The sequence below is a fragment of the Seriola dumerili genome, unplaced genomic scaffold (assembly GCF_002260705.1).
Source record: "Seriola dumerili isolate Sdu_G_001 unplaced genomic scaffold, Sdu_1.0 BDQW01000025.1, whole genome shotgun sequence".
Lineage (NCBI taxonomy): Eukaryota > Metazoa > Chordata > Actinopteri > Carangiformes > Carangidae > Seriola > Seriola dumerili.
Genome location: NW_019174280.1, coordinates 10,689,421 through 10,706,092, shown reverse-complemented (window position 1 = coordinate 10,706,092; position 16,672 = coordinate 10,689,421). Strand labels below are relative to the sequence as shown.

Below are 16,672 nucleotides of genomic sequence, written 5' to 3'. Positions count from 1 at the left end.
TCTTTATTCCCTCCCTCTCTCTCTCTCTCTCTCTCTCTCTCTCTCTATTAGCCACCATGGTCGATATTTATGTTTGAAACAAACTCAAAGTAGATGTGTACAAACATACACACTCACTCTTTCTCACACATACACACACATACACACACACACAGACACACACACACACACACAATCATACACACACACAATCATACATACTGTAAATTTAAACTGCAGGTTAACAGTCAAATGCGGGCTGAACACTTTGCCTCTCTCTTTCTATGCTGTCTGAGACCAAAGGCAAAACTCTTCAATTTATGTCTGAGTGATAATTCAGTATTATCGTGTTAACTCTAAGTGATATTGTACAATGACAATATGAACACATTACTGCAAATTTAAAAGAAAAAAAATTCTGATGTCATATGTGACAGTGGAGCACAGTTCACTGCACTTAACATCAATTTGATGATTTTATGAGATTTTGTCTGCATGTGCCATATTGCACTAAAGAATGATATTGAAAAAATACTTGTATTTATATTGTGATAATAATTTCATTCATATCGACCAGCCTTAATTCTATTTCTCTTGTCCTGTATTGTGTTCTGTGCTGTGCTTACACACCTCATCTGATAAAACCACAGTGTCCAGTACAAGGACAAACACACACACATTAGCTCTTCTAGATTTAAAAAGAAAGACATACTACATTAAGGTCTACAAGCACATACACACACATTGCACTGCCGGCACTACACAACAGTAACCATCACATTTATAAAGCAAATGGTGCTGTATGGGGATTTAGCTGTCTTTAACTGTAAACTACAGTATGTGATTGATAGAACAAGTGGAGAGGGTCTTACCCTGGCACTTCCCAATGACTGAACCAAAGTCATCTCTCACCGACCTGAGCAGCAAACACACACACAATGAAAAAAGTGAAAAAGTGGTGTCATTACATTGCACGACAACGATACACACACCCGAGGGTGCAACCACACACACACAGCCTGATATGACCTGGTATAAGGTGGGTTATAACAGCCACTGATAGCCTGCCAACTCAAGTAGCTCAATGGATCAAGCAGACAGGGCCTTCAGAGCAGACAGTGTTTAGACAGACTCTTAACAAAGCTCAGTGGATAAGGCCTTGAGCTGACTTAACACCCACTCACACCAACTAATGCCAAGAAGTGAGGCTATAAAACACTGTGTTTAAACAACAGCATTGTGAACAAAGGACACAAGAAAAACGCACAATATCAAGCGTAGTGATAGAGGCATTAGTAGGGACTTGATTGCTCTCAATTACAACAGGTCATCCAAAACACTATTCTGAGTTAAGAGAACAACAGAAACATACTCAGCTTTATGTGTATGAAAATGACTTCCAATTACATGAAGGATCAAAAGGAAAACAGTGTTTTGGGCCAATGCTTCACATAGTGGAATGTCTTTTGTTAGCCTCTGGAGAGTAAGACATACAGTGGCTTCAGAAAGTAACATTCATTTCAGCTTTTTCTAAAAACATGTTATCACTGCTGAGATTGATGGGCAACAATGGCTATTTCATCAGATTAATAATTAAATCTAGAACACGAAAAAGTGTGAAAAAAGTGAAGGGATCTCAATTCTGTCTGAAGCTCCTGTATTTCTATACCAGGTTCATTGCTATTGATTTTCATTTCAATTTTGCTCCATTTAAAGCATCATATTCATTTTGTGTCAACAGAGCACATTGCTGAGTGAGTAATTTTTCTCTGTGTAAGGGGGAAATTGGATTTGTGTCTGAAAATAATTACAACCACTCAAAATGAGCACAAACATACTCTTGTATTCTATGGTTTCTTTCTCTGTCCCTCACATGTACACATGAATAAAAACATTTTGGGAACAAACATTTTGGTATTTTCAAATTGTCAGCCTTAAATTTTTATTTTGCCTGAAGTACCAAAGGTATGCTAAACGGACTCAATTATTTTTACTATGACTGATTGTGTTGAAAAAACTGCTGACACTGCAGCACTTTGTAAGAGAGATGTGATAAATCACCCCATTAATTAAAAGGCTCTCTATCACTCGCACACACAGATTGAGTGCCTCAAACAGTGGGATGGAGTTCAATAATTACCTAATCTCCACACACTGGTCCTGAACCACTGCCAAGAGTTTGCCATTACTGTGGAGAAAACAAGAGACTGGTCAGGAATGAACAAGAGAAACAGACAAATGAGAGAGAACACACAGAGAGCAGAAGGTGAGAAGAGTAAATGGGGAGAAGTAAACAAATGTCATTGTGAACAATATAAATCAAGCTGAAATAAAGACCATGTGATTGAGGAATATAAATAGTTATCAGTAGCAATGTACAAAAGAATGTTTTTTTGTGTGTATAAGTTTGTGTAGCAGTGCAGTTTGGATGGAAAAAATAAAGACTAGAATTGGGTGGCTTAAGGAGAGGAGGAACAACAATAATTGGTGGCATTAAAGAGAGCAAAGATAGTTTCAGAGGGAATGAAATGAGAGAGAAAGGCATAAGGGCAGACAGAAACCAAACGGAAGGGTCAAGCACATCAAACTAACGGAGATCTGCAGCATCAATTGACCAAGCTTAACACTGTATTACAGGGCTGAATCGATAGCCAATTAAAGACTGCATTTCTACTTGGTTTGTCTGTCGTAATGAGTACAATTAAATGATTGGTTGAGGGGATATGCAAAGGGAGAGAACACTAGGAGAGGGCGAGGCTTAGTGAATGTCAGCGACAAAGTAGCCCACATTCAAGTATTGATCACAAAGAGAGAGTGTGTGTGTGAGTGTGTATGTGTTGCACCTTGCAAGCACCAGCTGCCAGTTGATTTGCTTGTTTGCCAGGTGAGCAAGACCAAGAGGCAGAGACGAGCTTGAGGGACTGGGAGTCACATGACCAAACAAACAAACAAACAAAACAATCAGAAATTTAACACATTACAAAAGGTTGATAACCACTACAGAGGCCATATTCACCAAGATTCTTTTCTTATTACTACCAGTCTTCTTCAATGATGCTTAAAGTTCCTGAGAAAGAGTTTCATATTAAACCACATTATTATGGATGACATCATGTTTCTGAATGAATTTACTCACTATGTCTACAGAGATTTGTTGACAAATGACCAGTCTGTAATGGTGTAATAATCATCAATGCATAGGAGCAGACTAGACTAGATTTGATTATATATATATATATACTGTATATATATATATATATATATATATATATATATATAACATTTTATTAAAACCTTAATTAATTTAAACTTAAATTGCATTTACTTTCATTTCAAAATTAATTCCATTAATTCAAATTAATTTACTTAATTAAAAATTTTTTTTTTTTTTATTATTTTGACTTGCATGCAAAAGGTTTAACTACATCTTAAGTTAAATTAATTAAATTTAGTTAAACTTAACTCTATCAAATGAATTAAAAAATGTATTGAATTCAATTCTAAATATACTATATTAAATTCGATTACAATAATTTAAACAAAATTATACTAACTAACGTTTCAAATTAAATGAAGTTTATTTAAAAGTTAATTGTGGTGAGCCACATTTGACTGATTGTGAACAAGCCTTAGAACAGTCCCCTGAACTCTAAACTCATTTTTGGAACTAAAATGCTTTCTGAAATACCCTTAGACCAAAAGTTTCTCCTAACTCAGCCAGTTAGGATCTACTTTTATCCTTAGGAAGCCTTGTGAATAAAATATGTCTCCAGAATTGTAAGGATTTTTGATTCACTTCTTTTGTTTGGATTTTAGATTTTAATGCTGGACTACTCTCAATCATTCTTTCAAATAGAGTTATTAGCAATTTTTTGTGCCCATCTATTTCAAGTGAATTTAGCCATGGCACATTCACAATGTCTGCTGAGGATGATCTTCACACTGTTAGTAATTTCAGCCGTTTTGTACTTTTTTTACACTTTGTTTTACTCCAGTGTTTTTAATTGTGACAAAGTTATTCTTGTGCGTTATTTGTAGACACATTCAATTTTCAATTTCAGTGTTTTCCCATTTCATTACAGTTTCAGTTTAATTTTATTTTTGGGTGTAGTTGATACCAGTGATTCTGTGCAATAGTAACCAAGATGACTGTTGTTGGACACTGATATACTGCATTGTATTATTCTGCCAATTCTAAAAATAAATTGCCAGAGACTTCTCTTGTCCCCCTCCTATAAAAGAAAATGTCACAGCATGTGTGTGTAGGGGCAGTCTGCCTACTCTCTTCAGTTCTTTCAAATGAAACTCCTGATCCCTTTTCATCCACCAAAAGAGAAAGAGAGCTGAGAAAAAGCATGAGGAGTTCTTAAATATTTAACAAGCTTACTGATGATACTAGCTAACCACCTGCTGAGAGGATAAGCAGGCCTTGATGCTAGAGAGCACTACACAGTTCACTACAGGCAACATCAAGCCATCTATTAACACATTAGATTAGATACTCTGCGGTAAGAGCAGGGTGAACAAGTATTTTCAGATTAATTCTGATTAAAAAAAATAAAAAATCCTGAGAATTCTTCATCTTGAATAGAGGATTCTTTCAGTCAGACTTTGGTTTGACAAAGTTTAGAAAGTGGAGATTGACTAAACCAGTGATTCTCTCTTTTTCTGGGGTGCCCTGCTTCAGCTAAAAAACGTTCACACAAACATACCCCCCACCCCATAATTTTTATCTATCATTCATAATAGGGGAACAAACTGATAAAAAAGGATCCATGTTGAATTTTAGTGAAATATGGGTCAGCACAATAGTATCACCAAACTTTTTTTTTTTAATTTCAATTTAAGGTGAATCATATTCATTCACCTTAATTTCACTTGTCCACCAACAGTTTGAGAACTACTGTAGTAACTCAATTAAGGTCTCAGTCCCAGTGTAGTAATATTCACATTTGTTGCAAAAAGAAACAGATACACTTTGTCATCAAATTGTGCCATAAATTGAAGACACAAACGTCTTAGCTAATCGTTGATTATTCTGTTTCTTCATATGTTGTAATATTGGTGAAACATTATATTATGACTACACATACAGTATTCAAGTCAAAAATACAAAGTGGTTTTAAATTTCATTGCTATTCCACTCAAGAATAGGAATATTTACAAGAATTACATTATGGGTAAAAGCTGTCTTTATATTTGCATATTAAAAAATGCTATACAGATTCTAATTTCAGGTTGAATCCAAAAGTATTGTGTTATTTTCAGATTTTGAGCCATCAAACCACAGAATTTACAGTTCTAAGGATTCTGTTGCTATCTTGGTAATTTTTTATGTAATATATAGTTCTAGGCCTTAGATTTCATTTCACAAACACTTCTGCATTTATAAGGTAGCTAATTTAAACATAAACATGCAAACCATACCATTTAGAAATCATAATTATGCTTATATGTTGATTGTGTGATTTACTCAAACGAGTGTATTAAGCCACACACTTCTTATTAGAAAAATCATACCAGTAATAAATTAGTAATAATCACCATCTAACAAGCTTCTTATAGCATGTCAGCATGTAAGTTTGGACAGACTGCGCTGCCTGTCAGCCTCTGGATATAGCAAAATGATGATAAACTTACCTGTACCACAAATAGTGCAGAATTAAGCGGAATGGCCCTGTAAGAAATTCATAACAGTTAGTATGCAGAATTGTAGTAAATGTGTGATAATGTCTTATTTTGTTTGATTGGAATGACTCTTGTCACATTCTAAATTAAGATTAGAGACTGTGTTTAATATAGAGCTCGAAGTTGGTGGGATCAGTCTCAGATCCAATCAAAAGTGGTCTAACACTAAAGCGTTCCCAAGACCAACAACTATTCATCAGCAGATCTGGCACCTCCTACTGTTGGATTAAGGGGGGATATCTGTCTTCTTGAATATACCGACACTCAATATCATAACATTCATGCTGACATAATTTTGAGTAAGAAACCTTTCATATCTAATGCATCATCTATTCCAGGAATCATATCAAATCTGCTGTCTGTGACTGGGTGCCTGTAAGTATGCGTTATTTCTTCATTTGAGATTGGGGAAGATAACACAAGACTCTGCCCCGGTATTCCTGTGCGCAAATTTTCATTAAGACGTAGTCCTAACAGTTACTGTTGTCTTGTGTTTTCATTTTGGTGTAAGTCTGAAAACACCTTCACAGAATTGCTGACCTACTTTCCAGCAATCAGCAACAGTGATTTATTTGCTGGTTTAATGGGTTGTCCGTTCGTGACAAAAATAGGCTAAATGGTATTGTTAAAGTTTGCTAAAAGATGATTGGAGACCAGCAAAAAGACAGGTGGCCCAGAAAGCAAAAGGAATTATCAGCCAGATCATGTTCTGTGCAGTGAATTTACTGTAATGCCCTCAGGCCAACGTTACAATGAATCATTCCTTCTGCTATCAGGCTACTAAAAACTGACATTTGTCATTTTAAATGACTGTTATATATAAATTCTTAAGTTCAGTCATTCATGTATTTATATTACGTATTCACTATAGAAACTGTATCACGATGTATTATTTTTACCAATTTCATCTGTTTTATTTCTTTTTATTTTACTTGCTTGCTCCTTGTATTACCCACGTATGTTCATCTGTTGCCTCTGTCATATAACTTGTGTGTATGGACTGGGTAAGCTGCAAAGGAATTTCCCTTCTTGGGATTAATAAAGTTGTCTGAAACTGAATCTGAATCTGACACTGCTTGCTACCAATCCTACACTTAAATCTGGTGGAAGCAGAAGCACAGTGGACTAACGCCCAAGTTACATATCTAAAAACATGCTGCTGAAAACATATTTTGTTACAAAGTGTCTGCTTTAGTATGCATGGAAGAAGGCAGAACTTACCTGTCACAGCTTTTGCAATAAGTGAGGTGTGCTCCTTGTTGCCTCGCAACTGCAAATGATAAAAAAGTGACAGGTGAGCTCATCATCTTTCATGTCATTCCTCAAACAAACATAGTTGTAATCGGTTCCTTGCCTATTAGGTATTGACAATGAATTTCAAATCTAAGTAAGTAAGTAAAGTTTATTTGTATAGCACCTTTCACAAGTACAAAATCACAAACTGCTTTACATCAACAACAAAAAGGCAAAAAAGTTACAACCACAACCTGATTACCAGAATCAAGGATTCATTTAATGCTGTGGATAACTTCATGTTAACGTGTCTGGCAGGCAGGACACATACTCCATTAGGCTAGCTAACGGTGGTGAAATGTGAATGCTGTCCTATAAAAACACCCTAACTGCAAGTGAAACAAGTGCATGCTACGTATAGTGGTGCAAAATGAAAGCTACACCCCACTGCAATATGAAAAGAGATTTAACTGTTTCGCAAACTAATAGTAGTTATGTTTGTGCTACGTGGCTTTGCGCGGCTGGCCCCATACAACTGATGATAGTTGACTTTCGGTGGTCACTTTTACGAATAAACTGTCAACACAAGACCTACACAGCGGGTTGAAAATGGGAAAGTGGAATTTAGACCAACCTGAGTGTCCGTCTCTGGCGGCCATTCAGTAATAACAAGTAAGTCGTATAAAATATTTTCATCTTCGCCTTCAACCAGGCTATGTTCAGCCATATTTACTTGAACCAGCTGTCAAACGTCTACGGCAGTTAGCATGGGACAAAATATATCAAGGAACCGCGTTTGGAAACTGTAGCTAATCGCTCAGAAAAATCGGTTAGACGTCTTCACTTATCACACTATCATGTAATGATGGATAGGAATATGTGCAGTACACATGACCCTAAAAACCACGTGAAAACCAAAAAACATATTTTAAAAAATAGTACTCTATCCGGAACCAATGTTATAAGGTTGCTAGGTCAGTCCGCTTAACGAGTTGCACCCGCTTGCACCGAGCCGAAAACTGTGAACACGTTACATCCGGTTTAGTTGTATTCGTAGCAGCAATAATGGCAGCGTATTCTGGTAAGAAATGTGTCTTAATTTCATCGTGTTGACGTCGCATAACTATTTGACTTCAACACCAAATAACTTGTAAGAGTTACATATACACACAGAATCATTAGATATGACTTTTGTTCCACAGAAATGGGGGTTATGCCTGAAATTGCGCAGGCTGTGGATGAGATGGAATGGCTGTAAGTGACTAAGGCTGGGCTGCCTACTTGACGTGCACACTAGTATTGCTAAATCATGCCTTTAATGTCATGTATGCGCACATAGTTTTTTAGCTGTTACTAGATGCTATAAGCCTAACAGTTTGACCTGATTTATTTCAATCATTGGATTTCAGGCTACCTACTGACATCCAGGCTGAGTCCATTCCCCTAATTCTTGGTGGAGGAGATGTACTTATGGTAAGTCTAACTCGTTTTCTCTGTCTGTCTTAATAAGCTTGTCAGAATTTGCACACCACTGCATACTACAAATTTTCATCTTGTTTTCCTGTTGTTTAGGCAGCAGAAACTGGTAGTGGCAAAACAGGAGTAAGTACTTGACAGCCACACGGTTTTAAAATACAACTTAACCTCTGGAGTTTGCATTTAATTTATTTTTTATAATTAGCATTTACATATCAGGTCAAGTAGCATAAAAAAGCTAATTTATAATACTTGTCATCCTCAGGCCTTCAGTATCCCTGTGATCCAGATTGTGTACGAGACCCTGAAGGATCACCAGGAGGGCAAGAAGGGCAAAGCCTCCATCAAGACTGGAGGAGCCAGTGAGATCACCTTAATATTAATCACTTGTTTGTTTACAGCAACTTCTATATGTGTGTTGATTTAGAAACTAAATTGTGTTCATAGCATTGTCCAAAACTCTCTGGTCTAATAGACCTAGCCAGACCAGTGTCATAATTGATGAACTTTTATAATGCATAGTATGAAGGCAGTGGTCTCTGCTCTGCAGATGTTTGACCAGACCTGTTTCTATTTTTGTCTCAGTTTTCAACACTTGGCAGATGAATCCTTACGATCGCAGTACAGCTTTTGGTAAGAGAAAAATAAGCATGTAATGTCATAATCCAGCACTGGGCGGTAGTCTAACCTTTTCCAAGTGCAATTGTATGTATTTGAGCTTTGTTCTTTTTCACCTCTCCTCATTGTCACTTTTTGTTTTTACCTGTACAGCAATTGGTCCAGATGGACTGTGCTGCCAGAGCAGGGAGTTTAAAGAGTGGCATGGCTGTCGCTCTACAAAAGGTGTCACCAAAGGTGTGTAATGCACACAACTACTTTAAAATTGATTAAGATTTAAAACAAGACCATTTAGGATTAGATACATTTCACAAGGAACCAACTATTTATTTGATAAACTAAAAAAAATGAATAGATCGTATATTTCTTTGTAAAAGTCATTCGTCTCTTCCATGTGTTTCAGGGAAGTACTGTTATGAGGTGACCTGCCATGATCAGGGTCTGTGTCGAGTAGGATGGTCCACCATTCAGGCAGCACTGGACTTGGGTATGCTCCTCTACTCTTCACAATCTTAATGCTGCAAAACATATAGCAGCTAAAATAAACTGTCTCAACGGAACAGTAATTTAATCCTTTCATTACAGGAACTGATAAGCATGGTTTTGGTTTTGGAGGGACTGGAAAAAAATCCAACAACAAGCAGTTTGACAGCTATGGAGAGGTAACAGTTGAGGGATTTAGATATATAAACAATTGTGAGGAAAATTTAGATTGTTAAAAAAAATGTTAACTCTTTGATTTCTTGCTTCTTTGCAGGAGTTTACCATGCATGACACTATTGGATGCTACCTGGATTTAGACAATGGCCAAATTTCCTTCTCCAAAAATGGTGCTATCTCAGTAGTTTCAGTAGTTTTCAGTATCATGATTGTGTAAAACATCTGTGACTGATAGTAAATAACAAAGTACCTGTGTTTCTTTCTCATTACCATTTGATTTCTTCTTCTAGGTAATGACCTTGGTTTGGCTTTTGAGATCCCTCAAAATCTGAGGAATCAGCCTTTCTTTGCCTCCTGTGTTCTAAAGGTAAAACTAGAGAACAATTCAAAATAAAGGTAGAAAAGAAACCAAAATGTGCCAGATGAACACCATACAAATTGCTCCCTTAATTATCTGGCAGAATGCAGAGCTGAAGTTCAACTTTGGTGGAGAAAACTTTAAACACCCCCCAAAGAGTGGATTTGTTGCCCTGGATCAGGCATCAGAGGGTCACACAGCCAAATCTTCTCAGACAGGTGTGTGGATGCAACCTGATTTCAGGTGCAGCAAACCAATATACAGAAAGTAGAGTTAAAAGTAGCCATGATAACTTGATGTTTAGCACAAATTCAAATGAGATGATGCATTATCTCCCACAATAAAAATAAAGGTACAAATTCTTCATTTGATTTCATTGATGATTCTTGTTGAGTAACTGTCCTTTTTCTTTCTGTGCAGGCAGTGCCAAAGTCAGTCAGGTGAAAGCAGCATCCAATGCACCCAAAGCCCTGATCATTGAGCCATCTAAAGAATTAGCTGAGCAAACTCTCAACAATGTCAAACAATTCAAGAAATATGTGGACAACCCCAAACTCAGGTGGGTTATTGTGAGCTGGCATTAACAGTGGTTGGCAGAAATAGTCTAAAAACATGATTTTCCTTTAAAATTGAAAATTCAAGAATGTGTAGGTACTACTAAAACCAGTGAGCCACATCTATTCCTGTACAGTCCTCCACAGTGCAGTACTTTTTCATTGTGTGCTACATTTGCCTGCATTTCCCAGTGTATTTGTAATTCCACTTTGATACCAGCAGATGGCGTCAGTGCTCAAGTAAAAATGTGGGCATTGGTGTCTAATTTATCAATTTGTCACTTCAGGGAACTACTTGTGATTGGTGGTGTGGCTGCCAAGGATCAGTTGGCTGCTCTGGAACAGGGGGTATGTGACATGTACCATCTCCAAACATTTAGGGCACTGTTACCGATAGAGTTCAAATAGTTTTTACTTAATAATTTTTGCTCTTCTCCACGTTAATCTTTTCTACCCTCTGTGTGCTGTCTTTGCCTTGTGATTCATCAGGTTGACATTGTGGTGGGAACACCTGGCAGACTGGATGACCTCATATCCACTGGGAAACTCAGTCTGTCCCAGATCCGTTTTCTGGTCCTGGATGAGTGTGTATGTTCAACACATGGTGGTTAATGGTTAATTTATATAGCATAGCTATCCTTGATTCCATTAACAATTTATTTGCATTCTCTTTGTCCTTAGGATGGGCTGCTGTCAGCAGGCTATACAGATTTTATCAACAGAATCTATAACCAAATCCCCCAGGTCACCTCTGATGGCAAGAGACTGCAGGTAACACTTCACTTGGGTTAAGCTGCATGTGCGACACTTAAACAAGTTAGTTACAGCAGTCACACTGCATTTTCATAAACTTTGTTTTTAAATGGCCAGCTAACAAAGCAAGTTGCACATTAGACACAATATGTTATCATAGGAACACAAATCCCAAGACGGTGTCTCATTTTCTAACCCAAAGCTGTACTATTTCAAGTGCTGGAAAATCAACAAAAAACTGTGTTTTTGCAAAAGAAATCCAAACATTTTGTTTGGTAGTGTGTCATGTAATGCCAGAACATTTGTAGCCATTTGTGAGTACATACTGTGTTTACACATCTGAAGGTGGTTAAGTGATTTTCCTTTGATATCCCTGTTGTCCAGGTGATTGTATGCTCAGCCACTCTGCATTCCTTTGACGTGAAGAAGTTGTCTGAGCGTATCATGCACTTTCCCACATGGGTGGACCTGAAGGGGGAGGACTCTGTTCCAGAGACTGTCCACCATGTAGTGGTGCCTGTTAATCCTAAGAGTGATCGTCTCTGGGAGCGTCTGGGCAAGAACCACATCCGGGTGAGTCCCACATGTTGGGCCAAGGACACATAAAAAGGAGTACTAATTTCAAAACTGCTGAAGCATTTGTCTATAAATTTAGCTTTCAAACTTTGTCCAAAGATTTTATCATTCTTTTCAAAACTTGTGGGTTGCTATCATGTCTTTCCCTTGGTTTAGATTAATGTGTTGACAGGGCTTTTCTTTGATCTGTTTTTCTGTCCGTAGACTGATGAAGTCCATGCCAAAGATAACACCAGACCAGGAGCAAATTCTGCAGGTACGACCATATAAATAGCAGAATTTTGACTATTTGATTTTATCACTTGTAACTCTTGAGAGCAAGCCTTTGGAGTCTTTTAGTAGATTTAGTAGACATTTTCCTTCCCTCTGTGGTCATGAACGAGGCATCAATAACAAGAACATACGTGTGTGTGTGTGTGTGTGTCTCTGTGTGTGTGTGTGTGTGTGTGTGTGTGTGTGTGTGTGTGTGTGTGTGTGTGTGTGTGTGTGTGTGTCTCTGTGTCTGTGTGTGTGTGTGTGTGTGTGTGTGTGTGTCTGTGTCTCTGTCTGTGTATGTGTGTGTGTCTGTGTCTCTGTGTCTGTCTGTGTGTTTGTCTGTGTGTCTGTGTCTGTGTGTGTGTGTGTGTGTGTGTGTGCATGTCTTTCTGTGTATGTGCATTTTAGAAATGTGGTCAGAAGCCATCAAGGTGCTAAAGGGTGAGTACACAGTGAAGGCCATCAAAGAACACAAGATGGACCAGGCCATTATCTTCTGTCGCACCAAGATCGACTGTGACAACATGGAGCAGTACTTCATCCAGCAAGGAGGAGGTAGGAGGCAACAGGGCCATTTAAATTGTACTTTTCAGCCAAGTGGGAACAAATTCAGAATCCTCACTCAGTATTGGTCTCTTTTATTATTTCAGGTCCAGACAGTAAAAACCACCAGTTTTCCTGTGTTTGTCTCCATGGTGATCGTAAGCCCAATGAGCGGAAAAATAACTTAGAGCGTTTCAAGGTAAAAGAACAAAAACCTAATAATGCTCTTGGACAAAGTATTATCAGTTATCCTGTATTTTAAAATCTCCCTGTTTGTTCAGAAAAAAGAGGTGAGGCTCTTGATCTGCACAGATGTAGCCGCCAGAGGAATTGACATCCATGGAGTTCCATACGGTAAGAGAAACGTATAAGACTTTCAATATAAAATCTACATTTTGACATACCTTTTCAAATACTGATTATACACAGTGTTTATTACAGCAGAACACTTTGTCGTATTTTATATATGCAAGCCTGCTCCCTGCCACCAGTTCTCACAACGTTCATGGTTTTTTCTTCAGTGATTAACGTCACCCTGCCAGATGAGAAGCAGAACTACGTCCATCGTATCGGCAGAGTCGGAAGAGCAGAGAGGTAACTTAGTTGGTGATTGGTGAAAATTATTTTCTTAATCTTTCTTATTCTCATGATTTTTGTGTGTTCAAATTCATCACCGTGAAATCTTCACATAACGCACATTCAAATTTCTTATCACAATACAATTTAACAGACGGACATTGAATTCCAATATTGAGCACAGTCACGTGTCTTTTCAATTTAACCCACAGAATGGGACTGGCTATCTCCTTAGTTGCAATGGAAAAAGAGAAGGTAGGGTGGATGATAGAAATCTAGTGATTTATTGATTTTATTTAAGTTAGTTTTTGAAAATGTAAGTACATGTTTCTGTGCAGGTGTGGTACCATGTTTGCCCGAACCGAGGCAGAGGTTGCTACAACACCCGACTGAAGGAGGATGGAGGTTGCACCATCTGGTACAATGAGAAAGAGGTGAACAAAGATGCATATGTAAACTTAGTCATGTTAAGGCAGCTAGTTAAGTTTGCTGTTTGAAATATGACTGCATCTCTGATTCAGCAGATGGGTTTTTAAGTGATTTGATAAGCAGCCAATGCATTTGTCATCCTGGCAGAAACAGCACCCTTGGGTTTGGAGGGTGTATAATCTAATACTGTTACCATGAACCCTACTGGGTAGTAAAGTTTGTTTCATTTTGATTTTTATTTTGAAAGCTCAAGCACACACAGACTTTTGACCCTCTCCCACACACTTCAGCACGCACTTTCATTTCTGTTGTAACCTTTTGCCTCTCTCTGACCACAGCTCCTGTCAGAAGTTGAGGAGCACCTAAAGTGCACCATCACCCAGTGTGAGCCAGACATCAAAGTACCTCTAGATGAGTTTGATGGAAAGGTCACCTATGGTCAGCGCAGGGCATTGGGAGGTATGTATGACAGAGTGACAAAAGGAGGGAGGGATAACAAAGAGGACGACTGATTGTTCCCATAGACTGTATGTAAGTTTGCACTTAGCGTCCGTGACGTCACCCATAGGTTTCTGAAGAGTAGTTTTGAAACTCAGACTGGGCTGCTACGCCGTCGCCATCCTGCTAGTGCTTAACTCTGCCCAGCTCCCACCTAATCCAAAAATAGGCAAAGAGGAGGGGCGCATGTGGAGCGAAGACTTCGGCGCATACCGGTTTCTGGGAAGCATACGCTCACCCACCTGTCACTCAAAGCGGCATACCATCAATTATGCAGAACTTCAAACCTTTATAAAATTTTAATTGGAGAGTTATAAAAGAATTCACACCCCCTGCAGTTGTTATGGAGGGGGAAAATAGTTATAGAGACCAAACCGTTTTTTGTACCAAGCTGTAAACATGTTGATTTCTGCTGTAAATTTGAGCATTTTAACATGGGAGTCTATGGGGATTGACTCGCTTTTGGAGCCAGATTCAAGCGGCCATTGAAAAATTGCAGTTTTTGGTACTTCTGTGTTGGCTTCATTTTCCACTTTCCTGAAACATCTGTAGTTACTGCATTAATTGTAATTAAGCAATATCACACGAGAGGGAGGGATGTTGTACTGAATATCAGCACGATTGTGATTCGGTCATAGGTACGAGGCCGCAGGCTGATATTCAGTACAACATCACTCCCTCTCGTGTGATATTAATTTATAACAGTTCTACGAGCACCATAAATAAGCAACAACAGATTATGATTGTGTTTATTTTATCATGTATTTGGCTACGCCAAAACAAATAGATCCGCAGCTGGACTGCTAAACAACACATAAACATTTTCCTGACCCTCACATTGCACACTAGCTTGCTACTTTGTCTACATATTACGTCACGAGAGCGCTGAAGTATCCAGGCTTCTTCCTTTCATCCTCTTCTGACAACCATACATAAATTTATTCAAATGTTATTTCTGGAAATAAATTCATCTCTTCAGTGCAAAGTTGGTTACATTCTAAGATAGATAACGGTCGTTAATGTAACACTAATGAACTGGCCAGAACAAACTGTTGTATAATGAGCATTATATCATGACAAGGCAGGCAGTAGAGCTGTAGACATTTATTATATTCACTGCTATTATGTTGAACTTAACCACTAAGTCTGCTGCTTTTTCCTAGGTGGTAACTACAAGGGTCATGTGGATGTACTAGCTCCAACAGTCCAGGAGCTGGCTAACCTTGAGCAGGAAGCCCAAACATCCTTCCTCCACATGGGATACATGCCAAACCAACTTTTCAGAGCCTTCTAAACACACCCCAAGTAGCACAACCACAAGGCTGCTTATCCAGAATTAGAAATAAATAGTACATTTCACATGTTATAGCTACAAGGCACTAAATCTTTGTGTAAGCAGCAGTGTGCAATTATATTTCAAGTTTTCTTCTCACTCACAGATAAATATATGAACTCATATCTCATAAATTAATTAAACTATGAAATTTATATTCAAAGGTTTCAAGATGCCAACACTACACTGGGTATGGCAAACTTCTCTACGGTCAGCACCCAGAGGATAACCAGATTCCTGATTTCGATTTTGATAGTTTTTGTATTTTGTTGATTGATACTGCTACATGAAATATTTAAGTTTCTCTATGGAGTGATTGGCAAAAAAGTGTGTTTAAGTGGCTTGATGTTTTCTTTTCTGAAATAAACTAGTAGCCTGCTCAATTAGGATTTGCATCTTTATTCCTATTATTTACTTCTCCGGAAAGACAAATCTATATCAATTAGAAATACCTTTTTTGTTAAATTTTATTTTGTGTCAAAGATTTTTTTTGTTTAGCAGAAATTTCAACAGGCTGCAGGGAAATGTTTTCAAGAAATATGTTTCTTTGAATTAGACAGCTGTGCTTATTTGTTTATTAAAGGGCATATAAAAGTCTGTGGGGTATAACTACTTACCAAAAAAAAAAGACTAATCTTGTGGAATAATGTATCATAACAAATCTTTGTGATTTGAGTAACCATGGCAACTCAAGTAGCGAAAACTTTCCTGTAAAAAATGAACAGGAATATGTGCAAATGATCAGACCCACCCCCCTTGAGAGCCACATTGCTTCGTCATACATAAATATAGAAACATGGTGGAAACTTAAAACTTGTTATAAGACTGGAGACTTTTTGGGGGGTTTAAATCGGTATTTTGATAGCTTTTATTTTTGTTATATTTTTACAAAATTTCAGTGTATTGCACGGAATATTGAGGGTTAGAGTGTGTGACATTATGCACAACCTAAAGTGCCATCCCTGAAAATTTCTTCAAAAACCTTCAACCTCTTTTAAATCCCACAATATCCAACCTTCGTGGACAATTTATATATATAAATATAAAGAACCTTGTCTCCTCTCACCGTATTACTCTCACTCTGGCACTAATTGCAGTTCACACTCCATTCCAGTTGGTGGCGGTAATGCGCCAATTCGTTGT

General features: G+C 37.8%; 2 protein-coding genes across 3 annotated transcripts in view; one reads left to right on the top strand and one right to left on the bottom strand.

Moving 5' to 3' along the window:
- nbas (neuroblastoma amplified sequence) overlaps positions 1-7,627 on the bottom strand; it is a 151,136-nt gene extending 143,509 nt beyond the window's left edge. For both annotated transcript variants that reach the window (XM_022770374.1, XM_022770375.1), the window contains exons 1-6: positions 7,535-7,627; positions 6,889-6,937; positions 5,620-5,656; positions 2,823-2,900; positions 2,120-2,167; positions 852-895 (exon numbers count right to left, since the gene is read on the bottom strand). In XM_022770374.1, the coding sequence (XP_022626095.1) occupies positions 852-895; positions 2,120-2,167; positions 2,823-2,900; positions 5,620-5,656; positions 6,889-6,937; positions 7,535-7,627 (349 nt within the window). The remainder of the gene's footprint in view (positions 1-851; positions 896-2,119; positions 2,168-2,822; positions 2,901-5,619; positions 5,657-6,888; positions 6,938-7,534) is intronic.
- A 316-nt stretch (positions 7,628-7,943) lies between these two features.
- Positions 7,944-15,915, top strand: ddx1 (DEAD-box helicase 1). Its single transcript, XM_022767815.1, has 26 exons — positions 7,944-7,981; positions 8,103-8,154; positions 8,310-8,373; positions 8,473-8,502; positions 8,642-8,738; positions 8,962-9,009; positions 9,148-9,231; positions 9,398-9,481; positions 9,580-9,656; positions 9,752-9,824; positions 9,945-10,021; positions 10,116-10,230; positions 10,433-10,571; positions 10,854-10,914; positions 11,056-11,154; positions 11,248-11,337; positions 11,704-11,892; positions 12,100-12,151; positions 12,559-12,705; positions 12,801-12,892; positions 12,975-13,047; positions 13,215-13,287; positions 13,482-13,524; positions 13,608-13,703; positions 14,037-14,157; positions 15,360-15,915. The coding sequence occupies exons 1-26, from the start codon at positions 7,966-7,968 to the stop codon at positions 15,488-15,490; spliced, it is 2,223 nt and encodes a 740-aa protein (XP_022623536.1). The 5' UTR covers positions 7,944-7,965; the 3' UTR covers positions 15,491-15,915.
- The last annotated feature ends 757 nt before the right edge of the window (positions 15,916-16,672 follow it).